This window comes from Aotus nancymaae, unplaced genomic scaffold, assembly GCF_030222135.1.
Source record: "Aotus nancymaae isolate 86718 unplaced genomic scaffold, 86718_ANA_hifiasm-v0.15.2.pri h1tg000021l, whole genome shotgun sequence".
In the NCBI taxonomy this organism is placed as follows: Eukaryota; Metazoa; Chordata; class Mammalia; order Primates; family Aotidae; genus Aotus; species Aotus nancymaae.
This window is the reverse complement of record NW_026988433.1, coordinates 19,754,147-19,773,761: the sequence shown is the minus strand read 5'-3', so window position 1 is coordinate 19,773,761 and position 19,615 is coordinate 19,754,147. Positions and strand designations below refer to the sequence as shown.

The 19,615-nt window shown below is 50.3% G+C and overlaps 1 protein-coding gene across 3 annotated transcripts; it reads right to left on the bottom strand.

Annotated features, from left to right (window-relative positions):
- Positions 1-443: 443 nt before the first annotated feature.
- SDS (serine dehydratase) lies at positions 444-11,767 on the bottom strand. 3 transcript variants are annotated; one of them, XM_064379782.1, is made up of 9 exons: positions 11,668-11,767; positions 8,230-8,347; positions 7,392-7,546; positions 6,643-6,682; positions 6,243-6,382; positions 6,052-6,143; positions 4,742-4,969; positions 1,896-2,020; positions 444-1,171 (listed from the first exon to the last, which is right to left on the bottom strand). In XM_064379782.1, exons 3-9 carry the CDS (start codon positions 7,542-7,544, stop codon positions 963-965), a joined length of 987 nt encoding a protein of 328 aa, XP_064235852.1. In that variant the 5' UTR covers positions 7,545-7,546; positions 8,230-8,347; positions 11,668-11,767; the 3' UTR covers positions 444-962. The 3 variants fall into 3 exon arrangements, with proteins under 3 accessions (XP_064235852.1, XP_064235851.1, XP_064235853.1); XM_064379781.1 differs by lacking the exon at positions 8,230-8,347; XM_064379783.1 differs by lacking the exons at positions 8,230-8,347; positions 11,668-11,767 and adding an exon at positions 9,466-11,418.
- Positions 11,768-19,615: the final 7,848 nt, after the last annotated feature.

Genomic DNA, 19,615 nt, shown 5'->3' with positions numbered 1-19,615 from the left:
ATATGGGCTCCAGTGTATGCTTTGGTTGGAAGAGAGGGTTCCATGTTTGAGAAGGGTTTGCATGACATTGACTTCAAGTCCACCCACCCCTTCCCTCTCCCAGAGATGGATGTCCATTGTCAGCTCACACACCCTCAGGAGAGTGGCCCTCACTTCTTTGCTTCCAGTGGGCCTGTGGTGAAATAATTCCGACTTATCAGGAAGGACTTCATATCAGAATGAGGTTGGCCTCCCCAGCTGCTTCTGCCTTCAGCGGAGGCAGCCTTTGTCCCACCCCAAGTCCTTCTTGTTGAGCCACCTGCTCCCTGTGGTACAGGGATGCCCCGGTCCTGGCACACAAGACCAGCTGGAGTCAGGCTCTGGCCTCACTCTGGGGCCCCAGTTGAGAGCTGGGGCTGAGAGCAGACTTGGGGTGGAAGGAAAGGAGGAAGGAAGACAACTGATGATGAGAAAACGTACAGGATCTTTGTTTCATAAATATGTATTTTTCTTTTTCCAATGAAAAAGTTTGTACATTAGAAAAATTGGGAAGGGTCAGGAGTGGGCTTCCTGGGGGGAGGGCTGAGATGATTCCTCAACCCTGGACCGTGGCTCTGTTCACCTTCCCTGGGAACAAGTTCTGGGGCTGGGTCACGGCTTCGAGGAATCCCCCTGCTGTGATTGAGGTCTCCCCCATCCACCCCACTCTGGGGACCTGGTGTGTTACTTGTGGGCATTTGCCACGCCAGCAGGGTGGCTAAGGATGGGCACAGAGCAGTCACACAGATACCAAAAAGGCCCAATTCACAGCCTCACTGACTGCTGACCTTTGGCATCTGCAAAGTGGGCTTCTGATAACAAGAAGTTGACCTGCACCTGGCCACAGGCGCTCAACCGAACATACAACGAGACACTGGATAAAACTCCAGCCCCTCCAGGGGTCTCCTGGGCTAGGAGAGGACAGATGGGTAAGGGGTCCGTCCTCACTTGAGCAACCCATTTGTCATGCCCAGCTGTTCCTTGAGCATCCGCAGCTGGGCCAGGCTGATGTTGCTGCCTCCACAGACGATGACCACGAGGGATGGCAGCGGGACTGGGAGCTTCCCCTCCCGTTGGAGCTTCTGGACCACGTGGCTGTAGACGGCTGCCAGGGCTGCCCCACAGGCGGGCTCCACCAGGATCTTCTCATCATCTACCAGAGAAGGGGTTGGTAGGGGTGTGGCCTGAGTTTCCCAGGGTGCACAGGGAGCTGACAGGCCATTGGCAAGGCTTGGGAATACTGAGCCAATCAGCTCTCAGCCCTGACTGCAGACGCAGGTCCTGGACCAAACATCTCGTCATCACCCTGGATTGGCCCTTCCAACCCTGAGCCAGGGCCTAGGTTTCATCATGAGTGCTAACGCTGATGGAATGAGTGTAGTTGTGTGAGCACTGTGTTAAGAAGGATTCTGAGGCATCATCTGAGCAAGAGTTCCATGGCTGATTAGCCAAGTGTGCAGCAGGTACAGAAGCACAAATGCTACTATGTTTTTTCTCCTTTTTTTTTTTTTTTTGCCATCCGTGTCCTAGACTGAACCCAGAAAGAGTCCAGCCTAGTTACAGACCCACCTGTGAATGAATCCAACTCTGAGCCCCATGTTTTCTGTTTTTACCCAGCAAACAATTCACTTATTGTTTGCTGCTGCTATGGTTATCAGGGTTACTTTGCTATTTACTTTTCTATTATGTGTGGCTTTTGCTTTTCTATTTCTACACTGCATTGTATTATATTCCATTAATGGAAAGTTCTAGGCAGAGATGGAAGACAGAACTGTGAAGAAAATTTGGGGTGAGTGGGATCCCCAATGGCACACCAAGTGGACAGCCACTTAGCTCCTGAGTCAGCAGGTCAGGTCCTGAGAGGGCTTGGTACATACCCACGAACTTCTCAATGGCGGCGACAGCCTCCTGGTCTGAGATAACTTCCGAGAAAATGGGGTGTTCCTGAAACAGCTTCAGGGCTTGAGCCCCCACAGTCTTCACGCCCAGGGCCTTGGCAACACTGGGAGAAGTGGGAACACAGGAGAGGAAGGGGAGGGAACAGGAGAGAGATGGGGGCAGGGAGGGAGAGAAGGAGATGGATGTGAGACAGAGAACGCAGTGCATCTGCGGGCAGAGGGACAGCTGTAAGGCACCGAAAAGCCTCAGGGATCCCGAACCAAGTGGGGTCTTCTAATAAGGTGCAGAGTGTTTGAATTGGCATCATTTAGTGTATTATTTATTATAATTATTTTTAATTTTTTTGAGACTAGGTGTCACTATGTTGCCCAGGCTGGTCTTTCTTTTTTTTTTTTTTTTCTTTTTTTTGAGATGGAGTCTCGCTCTGTTGTCCAGGCTGGAGTGCAGTGGCATGATCTTGGCTCACTGCAATCTCCGCCTCCTGGATTCAAATGATTCTCCTACCTTGGCCTCCCAATTAGCTGGGACAACAGGCGCCCACCACCATGCCTGGCTAATTTTTGTGTTTTTAGTAGAGATGGGGTTTCATCATGTTGGCCAGGCTGGCCTCGAACTCCTGACCTCAGGTGATCCAACCACCTCAGCCTTCCAAAGTGTTGGGATTATAGGCGGGAGCCACCATGCCTGAACCCAGGCTGATCTTGAACTCCGGGGCTCAAGTGATCCTCCTGCCTCAGCTGAGCATCATATTCCATTCAACACTAAGTCAGGAGCAAATGCTTAAGAGGACCCTTGTTCTTCCCTGATAGGATTCCCTGCCTTTGCTTCTGGATGCAACCTCTACCTGGTTAGCCCTCACGAAGCTTAGCACCACTCTGCCCGTCCACATCCTGCTGACCTTTAAGGCTCAGGATTAAGGCCACCTCCTCCAAGGAGTCCTCCTGGGAGAGTACTGAGTCCCACGGCCCTATGTGGAATTCTCAAATGGTTCTCCCTCATAGTAACGAGCACCCTGAGTACTTCTTGAGAAAGCATTAGGTGCCAGGCACTTCACAAGCATTACTGAATTTGCACGAGAACTTTGCTGTTAGTTGGTTTGATTTTGGGAAGGGGAAACTGAGGCAGAGAGTGTACGGTCACTTGCCCAAGGTCACACACCTAGGGAGTGGTGGGGCTGGGGCTGCAAGCAGGGTCTGTGTAACTCCAGGACCTGCGCTGGTAACCAATGTGTTGACGCTGTCCCCAGCCTCCCGGGGCGACCACTGGCTCTATTCCCAGCTCAGCTGCCCCCTCTCCCTTCCCCAGGAGTATCTTGAGGGCCTGGGCCACCTGAGCCCTGAGCAGCACGTGGTTAACAGTAGGCACTCAGCCATGACATCTTCAGTCCCTATAGTGTGGGACACAGCAGCTCCAGATGCCAGGCTCAGGAATCCGGAAGAAGTTCTTACCTAGCTGGACTCAGTCTTCCCTATCTGTAGCGGAGACTGTGGTCTGCTCCGGTGTCTTTTCTAGCTGCACACATGGGCACCTACTGTAAAGACATTTCCCAGCCTCCCTTGCAGCTGGGTGTGGCCATGTGACTCAATTCAGGAAGTGTTGTGTCTGTCTTTGAAGGTTGGAGCATAGCCTTCTGTCCTTGCTTCCCCCTGCCTGCCAGATGGAATGTGGGTGTGATAGCTGGCACTCAGGCAACCATTTTGGACCATAAGGCTACGTGCTAAGGATAATGGGGAAATAAACTCAAGGACCCAGGGCCCTGACTTTTCATGGTAAAGTTCAATATCATGTAAGCCATCGTTATTTGGGTCTTATGTGTAATGGGGCCAAACTTCTTTCTAATTAAATACTATCTATCAGAAAGAAAAGAAAGAAAGAGGAAGGAAGGAGGGAAAGAGAGAAAGAAAGAAGAAAGAAAAAAGAGAAGGAAGGAGAGGAAGAGAGAGCGAACAAAGGAAGAAAAGAAGGAAGGAAATAGAAAAAAGGAAGGAAAGAAGAAAGAAGGAAAGGAGGGAGGGAGGGAAGAAGGAAGGTAGAAGGAAGGAAGGAAGGAAGGCCTCATAGGAATTGTTTACTGAGTCCTCTGTGACAAGGTTTTACATACCTCATTACTTTGTCAACCAACCATCCTCCCAGGAAGCCCACCCCTGAGTCCCTATTGTGTGCAAGACACTGGCTGATCTGAGGAGAGAGTGGTGAGTAAACACAAGTCTTGCTCCTAAAGACTTCGTATCCCAGCCCTGAACGGAAAGGTTTCTCTCTCTTTCCTTCCTCCCTTCCTTTTTTTTTCTTTCTTTTTTTCTGTCTCTAGACAGGGTCTTGCTCTGTCACTCAGGCTGGAGTGCACTGGTGTGATCACGGCTTACTGCAACCTCTGCCTCCTGGGCTTAAGCAGTCCTCCCACCTTAGCCTCCTGAATACCTGGGACTATGGATGTGTGCTACCATGCCCAGTTAATGAAAACAACAACCAACAAAAAAAGACAACTTTTTTTGTAGAGATGGGTATCTCTACGTTGCCCAGACTGGTCTTGAACTCCCGACCGCAAGTGGTCCTCCTGCCTCAGCCACCCAAAGTGCTGGGATTACAGGCACAAGTCACTGTGCCCAGCCTCGTATGAGGCTTTTCATGTGAGGAAGTGTGACGTGATGGAGTCACACAGACCTGCGGTTGAGTCCAAGCCATACCACTCACTGGACGTGACCCTGGGCAAGTGATCAGAGCCTCCATTTCCTCACCTGTAAAACAGGCTGACATCAGGATCTACTCCCCACTGCTTGCTGGACACCCGAGGGGGACACCCGAGGGGGGCACCCCAGCTGCTCACCTGGTGATCTTGGGCAGGGAGACGAGCTTGCCTGCAGTGGTGGCGGCGTGGAAGCTGTGGGCGCCAAAGGTCTCCATGGCGATGACAGGCACGTCCCCCCAGCCCACCTCCTGCAGCCCCTGGACCACTCCACACAGCAGGCCCCCGCCGCCCACCGACAGTGCGATGGCCCCCGGCTTTGCCCTCAGTGCCTCCTTCAGCTCTTTGATGATGGAAGTGTGGCCTTCCCTGGAGGGTGGGGAGACAGGGTGGCAGGTCAGGGCTGGGCTTCCTGGAGACACCAGCTCAGGTTTGCACCAGCCTCACCCCAGTGGATGGCCCTGGGGTTAGTCCCCTCCCCACCCCCCATATTGGCTTCCTCTACCTGAGGACTTTCTCTGGCCATCTGAGCTACCTGCAAACACAGTCAGAGATGGCAGCCCCCGAGAGCAGCCCTCAACCAACGCCTACGGGTTGGCGTACAACCCCCCCGCTCCCTCTTCCAGGGGCAGGTAAACTGCGGTGTACCTTCTACACTGGCTCCCAGGGTCCCCCAAGGGATTAACCTCCAGCCACCCACAGTGACCGCCTGCCCTGGAAAGCCCCCTTCCTGACATTTTGGACTGGATGATAGAAAAAAGAAAAAGCAAGCCCCCTTCCTTCCCTGCTTGACTTCCCCACTCCCCCACAGAATTGCCACCCAAATAAACTTTCCCTGCAACCTTTGTTCCCAGGTCTGCTTCCAGGAGGACCCCACCGCTGACACTTGGGCATCTGTGTGCTTGTGTGTTCAGTCTTGGGTGTGTTGCGTGTGCAGCCAGGAGAATGAGCATTTGGTGCACAGGCGTGTGCACCTGCTGCTGCGCATGGCTGTAACGTGTGTTTCTTCTTTCTTTTTTGTTTTTGAGATGGAGTCTCACTCTCTCACCCAGACTGGAGTGCAATGGCACAATCTCAGCTCACTGCAGCCTCCACCCCTCAGGTTCAAGTGATACTCCTGCCTCAGCCTCCCGAGTAGCTGGGATTACAGGCGTGTGTCACCACGCCCGGCTAACTTTTGTACTTTTAGTAGAGACGGGGTTTCACCACATTGGCCAGACTGGTCTCAAACTCCTAACCTCAGGTGATCCTCCCATCTCGGCCTCCTGAAGTGCTGGGATTACAGACGTGAGCCGCTGCGCCCGGCCTCTGTGTGCTTCTACCTGGTGGAGTGTGCACGCGTGTGCAGCTGCTGTGCATGAGGACGTGATGATGTGCATCACAGCAATGCCTGCCCAGCAATATAGGGCGGTGGCTGCCACCCCCGCCAAGTGACCTCGAACTCCACATACCAGATGAGGGGGTCGTCAAAGGGGGGAATGTAGACCCAGCCGGGGTTGTTCTTCGCCAGGGCCTTGGCCAGCTCAAAGGCTTCATCCAGTAACTGCAAGGCCACAGGGGAGATGGGAGGGGGTGAGGCACAAGGGGACCCTGTCCAGCCACTGGGTGCCCTCTCTCACCCCTGCTCTGGGTCGGCACTCACCTCACCCACCACCTTGACTGTGGCACCTTCATTCTTGAGGCGCTCAATGGTGAGGGCAGGTGTGGTGCTGGGCACGACGATGGTGGCAGGGATGCCCAGTTGCCTGGCCGCATATGCAGCCGCCATGCCTGCGTTGCCGGCTGCCAGGGTCGGGGTGGAGAGCATGTCAGTGCAGGAGCATCTAGGAGCCCAGGCGGGACTGCTCACCCTCTACTGGGGACTCCAGCTGTCCCCCTCACCTCTCCACCCTGTGCGACTGCTGGCCTCCCCCTGGAATTCCAGATTGGCTGCTGCCCGTGTTTCCAATGGCTCATTGCTGGGAAATCCAGTGCTCAGAGAAGCGGAGCGCCTGACCCCAGGACACACAGCAGAGGACAGGACGGGGAAGCAGGTCACTTACCCGAGGAGCAGACAAAATGTGCGCAGCCTTGCTTGGCCCACTGTGGAGACAACAGGAGAGGCGCTCAGGCCCACGTCCCCGTCATTGCCCGTGCTCTTCCTGCCCACCTGGAATAGCTGCCAGGACTCCACGGACACTGACGTTTCCTTCACTCGGAACTCATTCTCCCCTTTTCTGAGACTGCACCTCCCGCCTCCAAAGAGACTGGCTCAGGAAAGGGTGGAGGAGAACAGGCGACTGATGCGTCTGGGGTCAGTCCCCAGGGACCCTCCTGGAGGGGCATCCCGCAACCAGAGGAAGCCCAAATGGTGGACGCTCAGCCCTTGCAGGGAGTCAGCAGGCTTATCCTGCAACACCTTTAATTTCTTTCTTTTTGAGACAGAATCTCACTCTGTCACCCAGGCTGGGGTGCAGTGGCATGATCTTGGCTCACTGCAACCTCTGCCTCCTGGATTCAAGTGATTCTCCTGCCTCAGCCTCCCAGATAGCTGGGACTACAGGCACCTGCCAGCATGCCCAGCTAATTTTTTTGTATTTTTAGTAGAGATGGGGTTTCACCATGTTAGTAGGATGCTCTTGATTTCTTGACCTCATGACCTGCCCACCTCGGCCTCCCAAAGTGCTGGGATTACAGGTGTGAGCCACCGCGCCCGGCCCAACACCTTTAATTTCACATAGCACTGGCCCTGCCCTGTCAAGGAAGGAGGACCTGCCACCCCTGCCCACATGATTCTGAGCCAGTCCCGTACCCTCTTGCAGAAATGCCCGATGCCCCGGATCTTGAAGGAGCCGGAGGGCTGGGCACTGTCCATCTTGAGGTAGACGCTGGTGCCGGCCACTTTGGACAGGGCCATGCTGTCACGGATGGGGGTCTTCACATGCAAGGGCTCCCTGGACATCATTGCTGGGAGAGAGGAAGGAAACCCAGAGGGTCAGGAGAGTTAGCCCTGGTGCCGGCCCTGCCAGAGGGACCCCTTCCCTCACTTCCCAGCAAGCCAGGCAAGGGCTTAGATGAAACAGCATCCTGGAGACCTGGCCTCTAATCACAACTGGGCCACTTGCTCGCCATGTGACATCAGACAGGCAATCACACCTCAGCCTAAGCCCTGCCATCTGTAAAATGGGGACGGGACCTTTGGGAGGTCAAGGCAGGCTGATCGTCCACGGTCAGGAGTTCAGGACCAGCCTGGCCAATGTGGCAAAACCCCATCTCTAATAAAAATACAACAACAACAACAAAATTAGCTGAGCATGGTGGCACACACCTGTAGTCCCAGCTACTCAGGAGGCTGAGGCAGGAGAGTCACTTGAACCCAGGAGGTGGAGGTTGCAGTAAGCTGAGATTGCACCACTGCACCCAGCCTGGGTGACAGAGCTAGACTCTGCCTCAAAAAACAAACAAACAAACAAAACAAAACAAAACAAAAAAACAACAGCCAGGTGTGGTGGCTCACACCTGTAATACCAGCACTTTGGAAGCCCGAGCCTGGCAGATCATAAGATCAGGAGTTTGAGACCAGCCTGGCCGACATGTTGAAATCCCATCTGTACAAAATACAAAAATTAGCCAGGCGTGGTGGCACGTGCCTGTAATCCCAGCTACTGGGGAGGCTGAGGCAGGAGCATCGCTTGAACCGGGGAGATAGAGGTTGCAGTGAGCCGAGATCACACCACGGCACTCCAGCCTGGGCAGCAGAGTGAGATTCTGTCTCAAAAAAAAAAAAAAAAAAAAAAGAGAGAGAGAGAAGAAATAGTCTATGCAAAAAATGCAGGGACACACATACACACACAATCCATACACACACACACACACAATCCATCCACACACATAATCCATCCACACACACAATCCATCCAAACACACACATAATTCATACACACACACACACACACACACAATCCATCCAAACACACACACACAATCCATCCACACACACACACACAATCCATCCACACACACACACATATAGTCTACATGTTTTTCTTATTTTTAAAAAAATTTTAATTTGTATTTCATTTATTTTCTTTTCCTTTCCTTTCTTTTTTTTTTCAGTCTACATGCTTCCATGTATACAGAGCATCTCAGAAAACATGCATGACAGAATGGCCAGGGTGGGGTCTCGGGAGAGCTGCCCTCGGGTTCATAGCACTCTCTTTGGCGCTGTTTGAGTGTTTTACTATGTGCCTATATTACTTACTTAAATACATAAATTTAAAAAAACACTAACTTTTGGGAAGCCCAATATTCAGTTAGGAAAAGCTCTTTCATAATTACTAATTTTGTCGTAATTGTTATAGCATTGACTAATCACTTAGCTTTTAAATTTTATTTATTTATCTATTCTGGCAGAGATGGGGTCTTGCTATGTTGGCCAGGCTTGTCTCCAACTCCTGGCCTCAAGCAATCTGCCCACCTCAGCCTCCCAAAGTGCTGGGATTACAGCCGTGAGCCACAATGCCCGGCTTGCTGTCTTTTGGGGGTTTTTTTTTGAGATGGAATCTCAGTCCATCACTCAGGCTGGAGTGCAGTGGCGAGATCTCAGTTCACCACAACCTCCGCCTCCCGGGTTCAAGTAATTCTGCCTCAGCCAAGGAGCTGGAATCACAGGCATGTGCCACCATGCCTGACTAATTTTTGTATTTTTAGCAGAGACGGGTTTTCACCATGTTGGCCAGGCTGGTCTCAAACTCCTGACCCTGTGATCCACCTGCCTCAGCCTCCCAAAGTGCTGGGATTAGAAACATGAGCCATGACGCCTGGCTTGCTGTTTTTTCACATTTTTGGGTAGTTTGCTACACTGGAACAGGAAGCAAAATACTAACATAATTTGCCCAAAGTCACAGGGTGAGTGAGGCAAGGAGGCAGGATTTGAACTCGGGCAGTTGGCTCCAGGTCCCAGGCTCTGTCTTTGACCCATGTGTGTGGCTCAGTCTTCCGCTTCTGGATGGGCTGTGGGGGATGAAGTGGTTGAGGTGGCCCTGGGTCTAGCCATAGCCACGTCCGCCCACTCAGCCTTTCCGTCTCCCCCTCCCACCCCAAGAGTCTTAGGGTGGATTTGGTTCTCCTCAACTTGGACCAGGCCAGAAGAGATCAGCAGGTGTTGGCTGAGGGGCTCTCTGGTTCCCCCTCCCTCTACCATCCCAGAAGGCCAGGAAAGAGTGGCTAGCCTGCAACCCATCTCCAATGCCACCCTGTCCTGGGCACTCCTAGCTTGGACATCCATCCCCGCTCCCAGAATGAGCCAGACATCCCTCGGTCAGAAGGAGAGTGAGGAGTGGGGATCCCAACTGCCCCACCAGCCTTAGCATTCCCCAAATAGAGCACCCCTTGTCTGTCTGAATTAACTGACATTCAGGGCTTGGGAGGGGGAACTTGAACGGATGCCCTCTCCCCGCTGGATCTCTTGAATAAAAGTCAGAGACTGGGGCACACTTCAAAATAGGATGTCCCTAAATGGGAATAAACTCTCAGCTCCTGGAGGTTAATCCCCAAACAATGGCATCCCTGGATTGATTGATTGTTTGAGAATCTCCCTCTGTTGCCCAGGCTGGAGGGCAGTGGCCCGGTGTGTATGTATGTACGTATGTATTTATAATCTCCTTCTGTCGCTGCAACCTCCGCACTCTGAGTTCAAGCGATTCTCCTGCCTCAGCCTCCCAAGTAGCTGGGATCACAGACGTGCACCACCATGCCTGGCTGATTTTTGCATTTTTAGCGGAGACAGGGTTTCACCATGTTGGCCAGGCTGGTCTCGAACTCCTGACTTCAAGTGATCTGCCCACCTTGGCCTCCCAAAGTTCTGGTATTACAAGCGTGAGCCACCACACTCAGTTCTGACTGACTTGACATTGAAGCCGGTGTTAGTCACCAAGGCCTGCCCTCAGGGACACCCAGGGCGGGGGTGGGAGGAGCCGGTGACGGAGACCCTTTTCAGGCGGGTTTGAGGCGAATCTCCCTCCATCTGTCCCAGGTGGCGCAAATGGGACGCCTTCAGGTAAAAGGCCAGGGCTCCCCCTGCAGGCAGCCCCTTCCCTGCCGTGGCTCTCCGTAAAGTGAGCATCCATTAACCACATCCAGCCTGCCAGTCCCACCCTGCCCCAAGGATCGCAAGACTTCAGAAGAGGTTGTGCCTGGCGAGGAGGAGGGAGGGTGCCCTGAGCTGCTGTCTGCCACTCGACTTAGTCGGAAGCCACCTCCCCTCTCACCTGGTTCACAGTAAGTGCTCAGTCGATATGAACGTTCATGAAATCTGGGCTGGGCACCTTAACTGCAGGTCATCCTTTCACCCTCAGCACCACCTTAGGAGTAAGGCTCTACGCTCATCCCCATTCTACAGAAGTGGAAGCTGAGGCACGGAACTGGACACGAACGCAGGCAGCGTTTATGCCTAACTCTCTCTTTTTTTACAAATTTGAGACAGGGTCTTGCACCCAGGCTGGAATGCAGGAATACAATCATTGCTCGCTGCAGCCTTGACCTCCTGGGCACAAGCAATCCTCCCAACTCAGCCTCCCCAGTACTTGGGACTACAGGGATGCATCACCAAAGTCTATTAATTAAAAAAAAAAATTTTTTTTTTTTAGGTCAGGAGTTCAAGATCAGCCTGGGCATGATGAAACTCTGTCTCTGCTAAAAATACAAAGATTAGCTGGGTGTGGTGACATACACCTGTAGTCACACCTACTAGGGAGACTGAGGCAGGAGAATCACTTGAACCAGGTAGGCAGAGGTTGCAGTGAGTCGAGATTGTGCCACTGCACTCCAGCCTGAGTGACAGAGTGAGACTCCATCTCAAATATATATACATATATATATATATATATTTTAGAGATGAGGGTCTCACTACGTGGCCTCAGCCTGCTCTCAGACTTCCTGCCTCAGCCTTCCAAAGTGCTGGGATTACAGGCATCAGCCACCGTGCCCAGCCTCAATGGACTCTTTCTGTGTCTCCTTCTTCCCCTGGGAAACCACAGGCTAGGCTGGGACACTCCAGTCCTGAGATGAAACAGGATGGGGCCACTTACCTGGCAAAGGCGATGGGTCTGAGCAGCACACAGAGCCAAGACAGCTAGGGAGGGAGGGATGGACTGAGTAGATAGCTTACAGAGAGAGGTCCACAGTCTTCTGAACAGTCCCAGGGGCTGCCCTGGTTTTGGGTTTTATTCCCTCAGCACCTCGGGGCAGCCAATGGGGCCCCGGGGCTGGTTACACCCCCAGCCAGGACCCACCCCCTGGCCCCAGGCCACTGGAGCTCGCAGAAGAGAGGTGGAATCTGGCCAAGCTTCCTTCTCTGGCAGCTTCCTCCTGCTTTTCCCATAACCCCCTCCTCCTCCCTCTTTTCACTTCCCCTTGTCTGTCCTGTTTTGTGAAAGAACAATTTGGGACCCCAGCTCACTACGGTAAAAGAAAAAGAATTAAGCGAAAAGCTGAGTCATGCAAAAAACTGCTTTTCCTTTAGTTCCTAAGCAGATAGCTTCAGAGTTAAATACTGGCTGGGCACTTTGGGAGGCGGAGGTGGGTGAATCACCTGAGGTCAGGCGTTCGAGACCAGCCTGGCCAACGTTGTGAAACCCTATCTCTACTAAAAACACAAAAATCAGTTGGGCATGGCGGCACGTGCCTGTAATCCCAGCTACTCAGGAGACCCAGGCACAAGAATTGCTTGAACCCGGGAGGCAGAGGTTGCGGTGAGACAAGATCTCGCCACTGCACTCCAACCTTGGCAACAGAAAAAAAAAAGGTTAAATATCCCCACAGGTTGCTACTCTATGTTTACCTTATCTTATGTAAAGCACCAATTTATTGAGCTCAAGACAAATGGTAGTTGAGTATTTCCCTACCTGCTCCTCTTCTCTTACAAACTATGGCTTCCGTAATGTGACCATATCCTCCTTCTTTCACCTCCAGCTTGCTTTTCTCCTTTAAGTACTGACACCCTGAAGTCATCTCTGAAGAAAGGCATAGACCTGTCTCCCAGGTGCATTCTTAACCTTGGCAAAATAAACTTCTAAATGGATTGAGACCTGTCTGAATCTTTTGGATTTTTTTTTGAGACAGAGTTTCGTTCTTGTTGCCCAGGTTGGAGTGCAATGGCGTGACCTCTGCTCACTGCAACCTCCGCCTCATGAGTTCAAGTAATTCTCCATCTGGGATTACAGGCGTGTACCACCATGCCGGCTAATTTTGTATTTTTAGTAGAGATGGGGTTTAGTAGAGATGAGGTTTCTTCATGTTGGTCAGGCTGGTCTCAAACTCCTGACTTCAGGTGATCTGCCTGCCTTGGCATCCCAAAGTGCTGGGATTACAGGCGTGAGCCACTGTGCCTGGCCTTCTTTTTGATTTACAGATTGGAGACTCATGAAAGGGACCCTGGGTGGAGGTGGCCCTGACCTTTGACAAATCTCCTATTGGTGCTTGGTACCAGCTTGAGCTATCTTTTTTTTTTCCTTTGAGACAATCTCCCTCTATCACCCAGGCTGGAGTGCAATGGCATGATCTTGGCTCATTGCAACCTCCTTCTCCTGGGTTCAAGCGAGTCTCCTATCTCAGCTTCCCAAGTTACTAGCAGTATAGGCATGTGCCACCACATTGACTAATTTTTTTTTTTTTTTTTTTTTTTTTTTAGTGGAGATGGGGTTTCACCATGTTAGCCAGGGCTGGTCTTGAACTCCTGACCTCAAGTGATCTACCCGCCTCAGCCTCCTAGAGTGCTGGGATTACAGGCATGAGCCACCGCACCCAGCCTTGAGCTATCTTGATTGCTCCCCCAAAACAGGACAATTTGCTGAGGCCTGGGAGCTCCCCACCTCCAGAGAACTCCTGATCTCCCCAAATTGGTTGATATCTAAAGTTGATGTCTCTGTGAAGCTTCTTTTCTGAGTATTACTCGCTTCCAATGAGGATGGTGAGTTTTCCGGCTTCCACGATGATGGCAGGCAGGCAGCTCCTTTCCGGAGTTTCACTCGTGTCTGGCAGAGAAGGCGAGTGTGAGTTTTTCCTTCTTCTAGGGTGGCAGAGAGCAGCCTTCAGCCGGGGCCCCATGACCAGAAGTCAAGATTGACAACCGGCTGACCTGAATTTCTCCTTGCCGTTGGAGCGCTCAGTGGTCTTACACATTGCTGGATCGGTGCTTCCCTTCGCTTAACCGTTTTTGTTTTTGTTGTTTTGGTCTTTTTCCCATTGGATTGGACCAATGCCACTTGACTTGGTCAAATCTGAAGGAAAGTTTAAAATGATGGCGAACAAGGCCTCACGAATTGGCTAAATTCCTACAGCTGGGGGAAAAAAAGGAAAAAGAAAAAACAGCCAGCAAATAGCAAAAGAAAAAAATAGAGGGAGAGAAGGATTTTGACTACCTGAGGGGCACTATTTACATTGTTGTCCCCAAGAGAGTCAAGGAATGTGCCACACTCTGAGACTGAATTATGAGTCCTTTATTAAGCCAGCGACCGAGAGGTAGCTAACGCCCAAAATTCTCTCGGCCCCGAAGAAAAAGTTAGGTGGTCTTTTATACCCCAGTTTTAAAAGGGAGGGGAAACTAGCTGAAGCAAATTTTTCACAAAAGCAGAGTAAGCAAAAAAGTTAAAAGATAAACTGATACACGAGAAATAAAACAGTGCCAGGCGCGAGGGGCAAAGCTGTCATGGAAGACATACAACTTATAGATGATGGGGGCTCTGGGTGTCCGCCTGCACCTGCATTCCCAGGCTCTGCTGGTACCACTTAACTCGGCCTCTTATCAACAAATGCATTCCTGGGTGCCCAGTGTCAGCCTGCCCCAGCTGCATACTATAGTTACATACTTAATGGTGAGAAAATATCTAAAATGAAGAAGCAAAGATGGAGTCTGTCCGGCTCAAGAAGCTAACATAAAGCCTGGACAGCATTTGGTCTGAGAAAGGCAGAGTTAGTTAAAGCTGGCAAAAAGCAGGTTATCACAACATAACAAGGCCATCTTTTGCTAGCCAAGCCAAACGGAAAGAGGTTACTTGGCTGTCACCTCACTCTAGTTCAGTAGCTGAGATTCTGTCCCTTTTTCACCCTTTTTCACAGCCTCCCAAAGTGCTGGGATTACAGGTGAGAGCCACCCCACCCACCAGGATCTTGTTTTTTCTTCTCAGTCAACTGAATTCTGTTTTCTCCAATTTAGTTCTGCCTGTCTTCTTTCTTCTGCCACCCTCTACAGCTCAAGGGACCTAAAATAGTTTCTAACAGCTTGGGATTCCTTAAGGAAAACAGAGAAGGTGCCAGATTCCTTTTTGGGGAGAAACCTCTGTTTTTCCTTATGGACCCCTAAGAGTATAAACAGATAAGTTCCTCTGAGATCTTCAACTGCTGCCTTTTGTAGTGTGTTACCTGATTTTTTTTTTTTTTCAAGATGGAGTGTCCACCTTCCGGATTAGAGCAATTCTCCTGCCTCAGCCTCCTGAGTTGCTGGGATTACTGGTGCATGCCACCACGCCTGGCAAATTTTTGTATTTTTAGTGGAGATGGGGTTTCACTATGTTGGTCATGCTGGTCTCGAACTCCTGACCTCATGATCTGCCTGAGTCGGCCTCTGAAAGTGCTGGGATTACAGGCCTGAGCCACCATGCCCGGCCACCTGATTTATTTTTTGATTAAAATTGTTATTACAACAGGAGCTACTCTTGGATGTTTAAAATAAGAGAGGGTCTGGATGAGGGTCTAGTTACATCAAATTTTTTTTTTTTTTTGAGACAGTCTTGCTCTGTTGCCAGGTGCCAGGCTGGAGTGCAGTGGCACAATCTCGGTTCACTGCAATCTCCACCTCCTGAGTTCAAGCAATTGTCCTGCCTCAGCCTCCCTAGTAGTTGGGACTACAGGTATACGCCACCTTGCCCAGCTAATTTTTGTATTTTTTAGTAGAGATGGGGTTTCACCATGTTGGCCAGGATGGTCTCGATCTCTTGACCTTGTGATCCGCTTGCCTCGGCCTCCCAAAGTGCTGGGATTACAGGCGTGAGCCACCGTGCCCAGCCAAAAAAACTTTTTTTAAAGAAAATAAAGGGTGTGGTTTAGACACTTAGATAAATGTCTTTGCAACAAAGTACACGGTAAACATCACGCAGCCTAGGTTGGTGATAACACTCTTTGGAGACCCAGGATTTGGTGTGGGCTTTGCCCAGAGCTCCGAGATCCAGTCAAAAGATAGAGACTAAATTTAAAACTACCTGTCTAAATAAAATTGGTCTCCTTGTATAATCCCATGGTAGATTTCTATAACTTTTTCTTTGACTTGCTTTCTTCTTTTTTTTTTTTTGAGACAAGGTCTCACTCTGTTGCTCTGGCTGGAGTGCAGTGGTGCAATCATGGCTCACTGCAGCCTCGACTTCCCAGGTTCAAACAATCCTCCCACCTCAGCCTCCCAAGCAGCTGGGACTATAGGTGTTTGCTACCATGCCCAGCTAATTTTTATTTTTATTTTTTGAAGAGCCAAAGTTTCATCATTATTGCCCAGGCTGGTCCTGAACTTCTGAGATGGGAAGAGGTCAAGCCATCCTCCCATCTCAGCCTCCTAAAATGTTGGGATTACAGGTGTCAGCCACCACGTTGGCCGTGGCATCCATTTCAAATCTCTCTAACACACCCAGACTCTCTTTGCTCTCTCTCTGTACTTTGAGCTATACATTTTTGCTATCTGATTTTCATCTAAGAGTTGTTTATTTAGTATGTAAATTTAGGGCTATCTAGCTAACAGTTGCCGAGGCTAAAGAAACAGCTTATCCAGAAATGAGGGGTTGGGCTGGGCGTGGTAACCAGCACTAATTCCAGCACTTTGGGAGGCTGAGGTGGGAGGAGTGCTTGAGTCAAGGAGTGACATCAGCTTGGGCAACATAGTGAGACCCCATCTCTACAAAAAATAAAAAAATCAACTGAGTGTGGTGGCGTATAACAACAGTCCAAGCTACTTGGAAGATTGAGGTGGGAGGATCACTTGAGCCTGAGTCAGGAGTTGAGTGGTTGAGGCTGCAGTGAGCCATGATCACACCATTGCACTCCTACCTGGGCAACAGAGTGAGACCCCGTCTCAAAAAAAAAGAAAAAAGAAAAAAGAAAAAGAAATTAGAAGTCTTGGCTGGGTGAGGTGGCTCACCCCTGTAATCTCAGCACTTTGGGAGGCCAAGGTGGGCAGATCACCTGAGGTCAGGAGTTCGAGTCCAGCCTGGCCAACATGGTGAAACCCCATCTTTAAAAAATAAATAAATAAATAAATAAATAAATGAAATTAGAAGTATTAAATAGGAGGGAGAAAAAAGGAGGTGTTAGGGATCTATAAGATCTACCTCTGTTTGTCCGGCACGGTGGCTCACACCTGTGATCCCAGCACCTTGGGAGGCTGAAGCGGGTAGATCACAAGGTCAGGAGATGGAGACCATCCTGGCTAATATGGTGAAACCCCGTCTCTACTAAAAACATAAAAAAATTAGCCAGGCATTGTGGCACGCGCCTGTAGTCCCAGCTACTCAGGAAGGTGAGGCAGGATAGCTTGAACCTGGGAGGTAGAGGTTGCAGTGAGCCGAGATTGTGCCACTGCACTCCAGCCTGGGCGACAGAGTGAGACTCTGTCTGAAAAAAAAAAAAAAAAGTCTGGGCAGGGTGGCTCATGCCTGTAATCTCAGCACTTTGGGAGGCCGAGGCGGTGGATCACCTGAGGTCAAGAGTTCAAGACCAGCCTGGCCAACATGGTGAACAACCCTATCTCTATTTAAAAAAAGAAAAAATGTAATATATTAAAAAAAAAAGACCTACCTCTCTCTGTGTCTAATACATGTATATATTTGTGTCATGTATCTAATGTTACTCCTAAAAATAGACAAAAGAGCTCTAATGAAGTGACTTAAAGAAAAAAGTGCTTAAATCAGATACTTTATCAGAAAAATAGACTCTAAGCCCAAGTGCTTTTTCAGGTTGACAACACTTGGGACCCCAGTTCACTTTGCCAAAAGGAAAACAAGGGAGCTGGGAGCTGAGTCATGCAAGAAGCTGCCTTTCCTTTCATTCCTGAGCAGAGAGCTGCAGATAAAAGGTTAAACAGTCCTGCAGCTACTCTGTGTTCACCTTACCTTATGCAAAGTGCCAATTTATTGAGCTTGAGACAATCACATACCTGACTATTCCCCTCCCTGCTCCTCTTCTCTTGGGACATGTAGATTCAGTAGTGTGACTGTACCCTCTTTCTTTTTCTCCCAGCTTCCAGCCTGCTATTCCAATTTAAATATTGAAGACCTAAAATCATTTATGGAGAAAGGCATGGACCCGTCTCCTGGTCATGTTCTTAATCTTGGCATTGAGAACTGCCTCAGATACTGCCTTTTTTTTTTTTTGAGACAGTGTCTCAATCTGTTGCCCAGGCTGGAGTGCAGTGGTTCGATCTTGGCTCATTGCAACCTCTGCCTCCTAGGTTCAAATGATTCTCCTCCCTCAGCCTCCTGAGTAGCTGGGATTAAAGGCTCCTGCCACCATGCCCAGCTAATTTTTGTAATTTTGGTGGAGACAGGGTTTCACCATGTTGGCTAGGCTGGTCTTGAGCTCCTGGCCTCCCAAAGTGCTGGATTACAGGTGTGAGCCACTGCACCCGGCCTAATACTTCTTGATTTATAGTTTCTTCACTTGCAAATGGGGACAATATCTACTTCCCAAGGACCATTAGAAAAATAAAATAAGGATTGTGTGAGATAATGCACTTGAAGTTGCTAGCATGTGATTGGCACGCAGTAGGTGCCCAAGAAACAATAACAGTAATAAAGCTAGAATGTCTAACAGCCACTGAGCCTCAGCAAGTACCAAACCACAGAGGAGGTGGGTACTGTTATTATGCCCATATTACAGAAAGGGAAACTGAGGCACATGAGATTGGCACTTGCCCAATGGTAAGAGGGAGGAGCTGGCCGCAGAACCCAGGCAGCATGCTCCCAAACCTGCAATCCAAAACAAGTTGAGTGTGGTGGCTCACACCTGTAACCCCAGCACTTTGGGAGGCTGAGGTGGGTGGATCAGTTGAGGTCAAGAGTTCGAGACCAGCCTGAGGAACATGGTGAAACCCCGTCTCTACTAAAAATAGAAAATTTAGCTGGGTGTGGTGGTGGGTGCCTGTAATCCCAGCTACTCAGGAGGCTGAGGCAGGAGAATCACTTGAACCCAGGAGGTGGAGATTGCAGTGAGCCGAGATCGCACCATTTTACGTCAGCCTGGGTGACAGAGTGAGACTCTGTTTTAAAAAAAAAGGTCCTTACCCAATAAATAAACCCCATAAGTATATACACCTTCTGTGTATCCACCAAAATTTTTTAAAATTAAAAAAAATGAAAAACTTCCAAAACACAGCAGTTCTGTATTGCCTTCCCCCATCAGCCTTTTATGACCTTTGGCATGAAGAGATGGGTGGATATGACCCTAGGGTACCAGGGTTCAAGTCCTGGCTCTATTGTTTCCTAGCTGTGTGGCAATGGGTAAGTTATTCTGCCTCCTGGAGCCTCAATTTGCTCATGTGTGAAATGGGAATGATAATGGTACTTCCCTCTAGGCTTAGGTGACTTGATAATGCATGTGTGGGAGGGGCCTGGAACTGGCTGAGTGTTCAGTAAGTTAGTAGCCATCATCGTCATCATCATCATCACAGAACTGGAAGGTCTTGCATCTGAAAACTCTCCATGCCCCATGCCAAGACTCTTGTTTGCCCCTAGCTGTGTGGAGATCTTCTATCCACAGGGTGGCACACACACACACACACACACACACACTCACACACAGGCCTGGCCGACTCTCTCCCTGGCCTCCTCAACAAAGCTCTCTTGTCGGGCTGGCTGGGACGAGAATATTGATGAGCCAGAGGCCAACCGGGGTACAAACAGCGTGCTCAGCTGTCGTCCTCTGTGGGACAAGCTGTCCCCTCTTGCGGGCCCCCTCTCACCTTCCATGGCACTCCCAGGCTCCCTCCCCAGTGGGGCATCC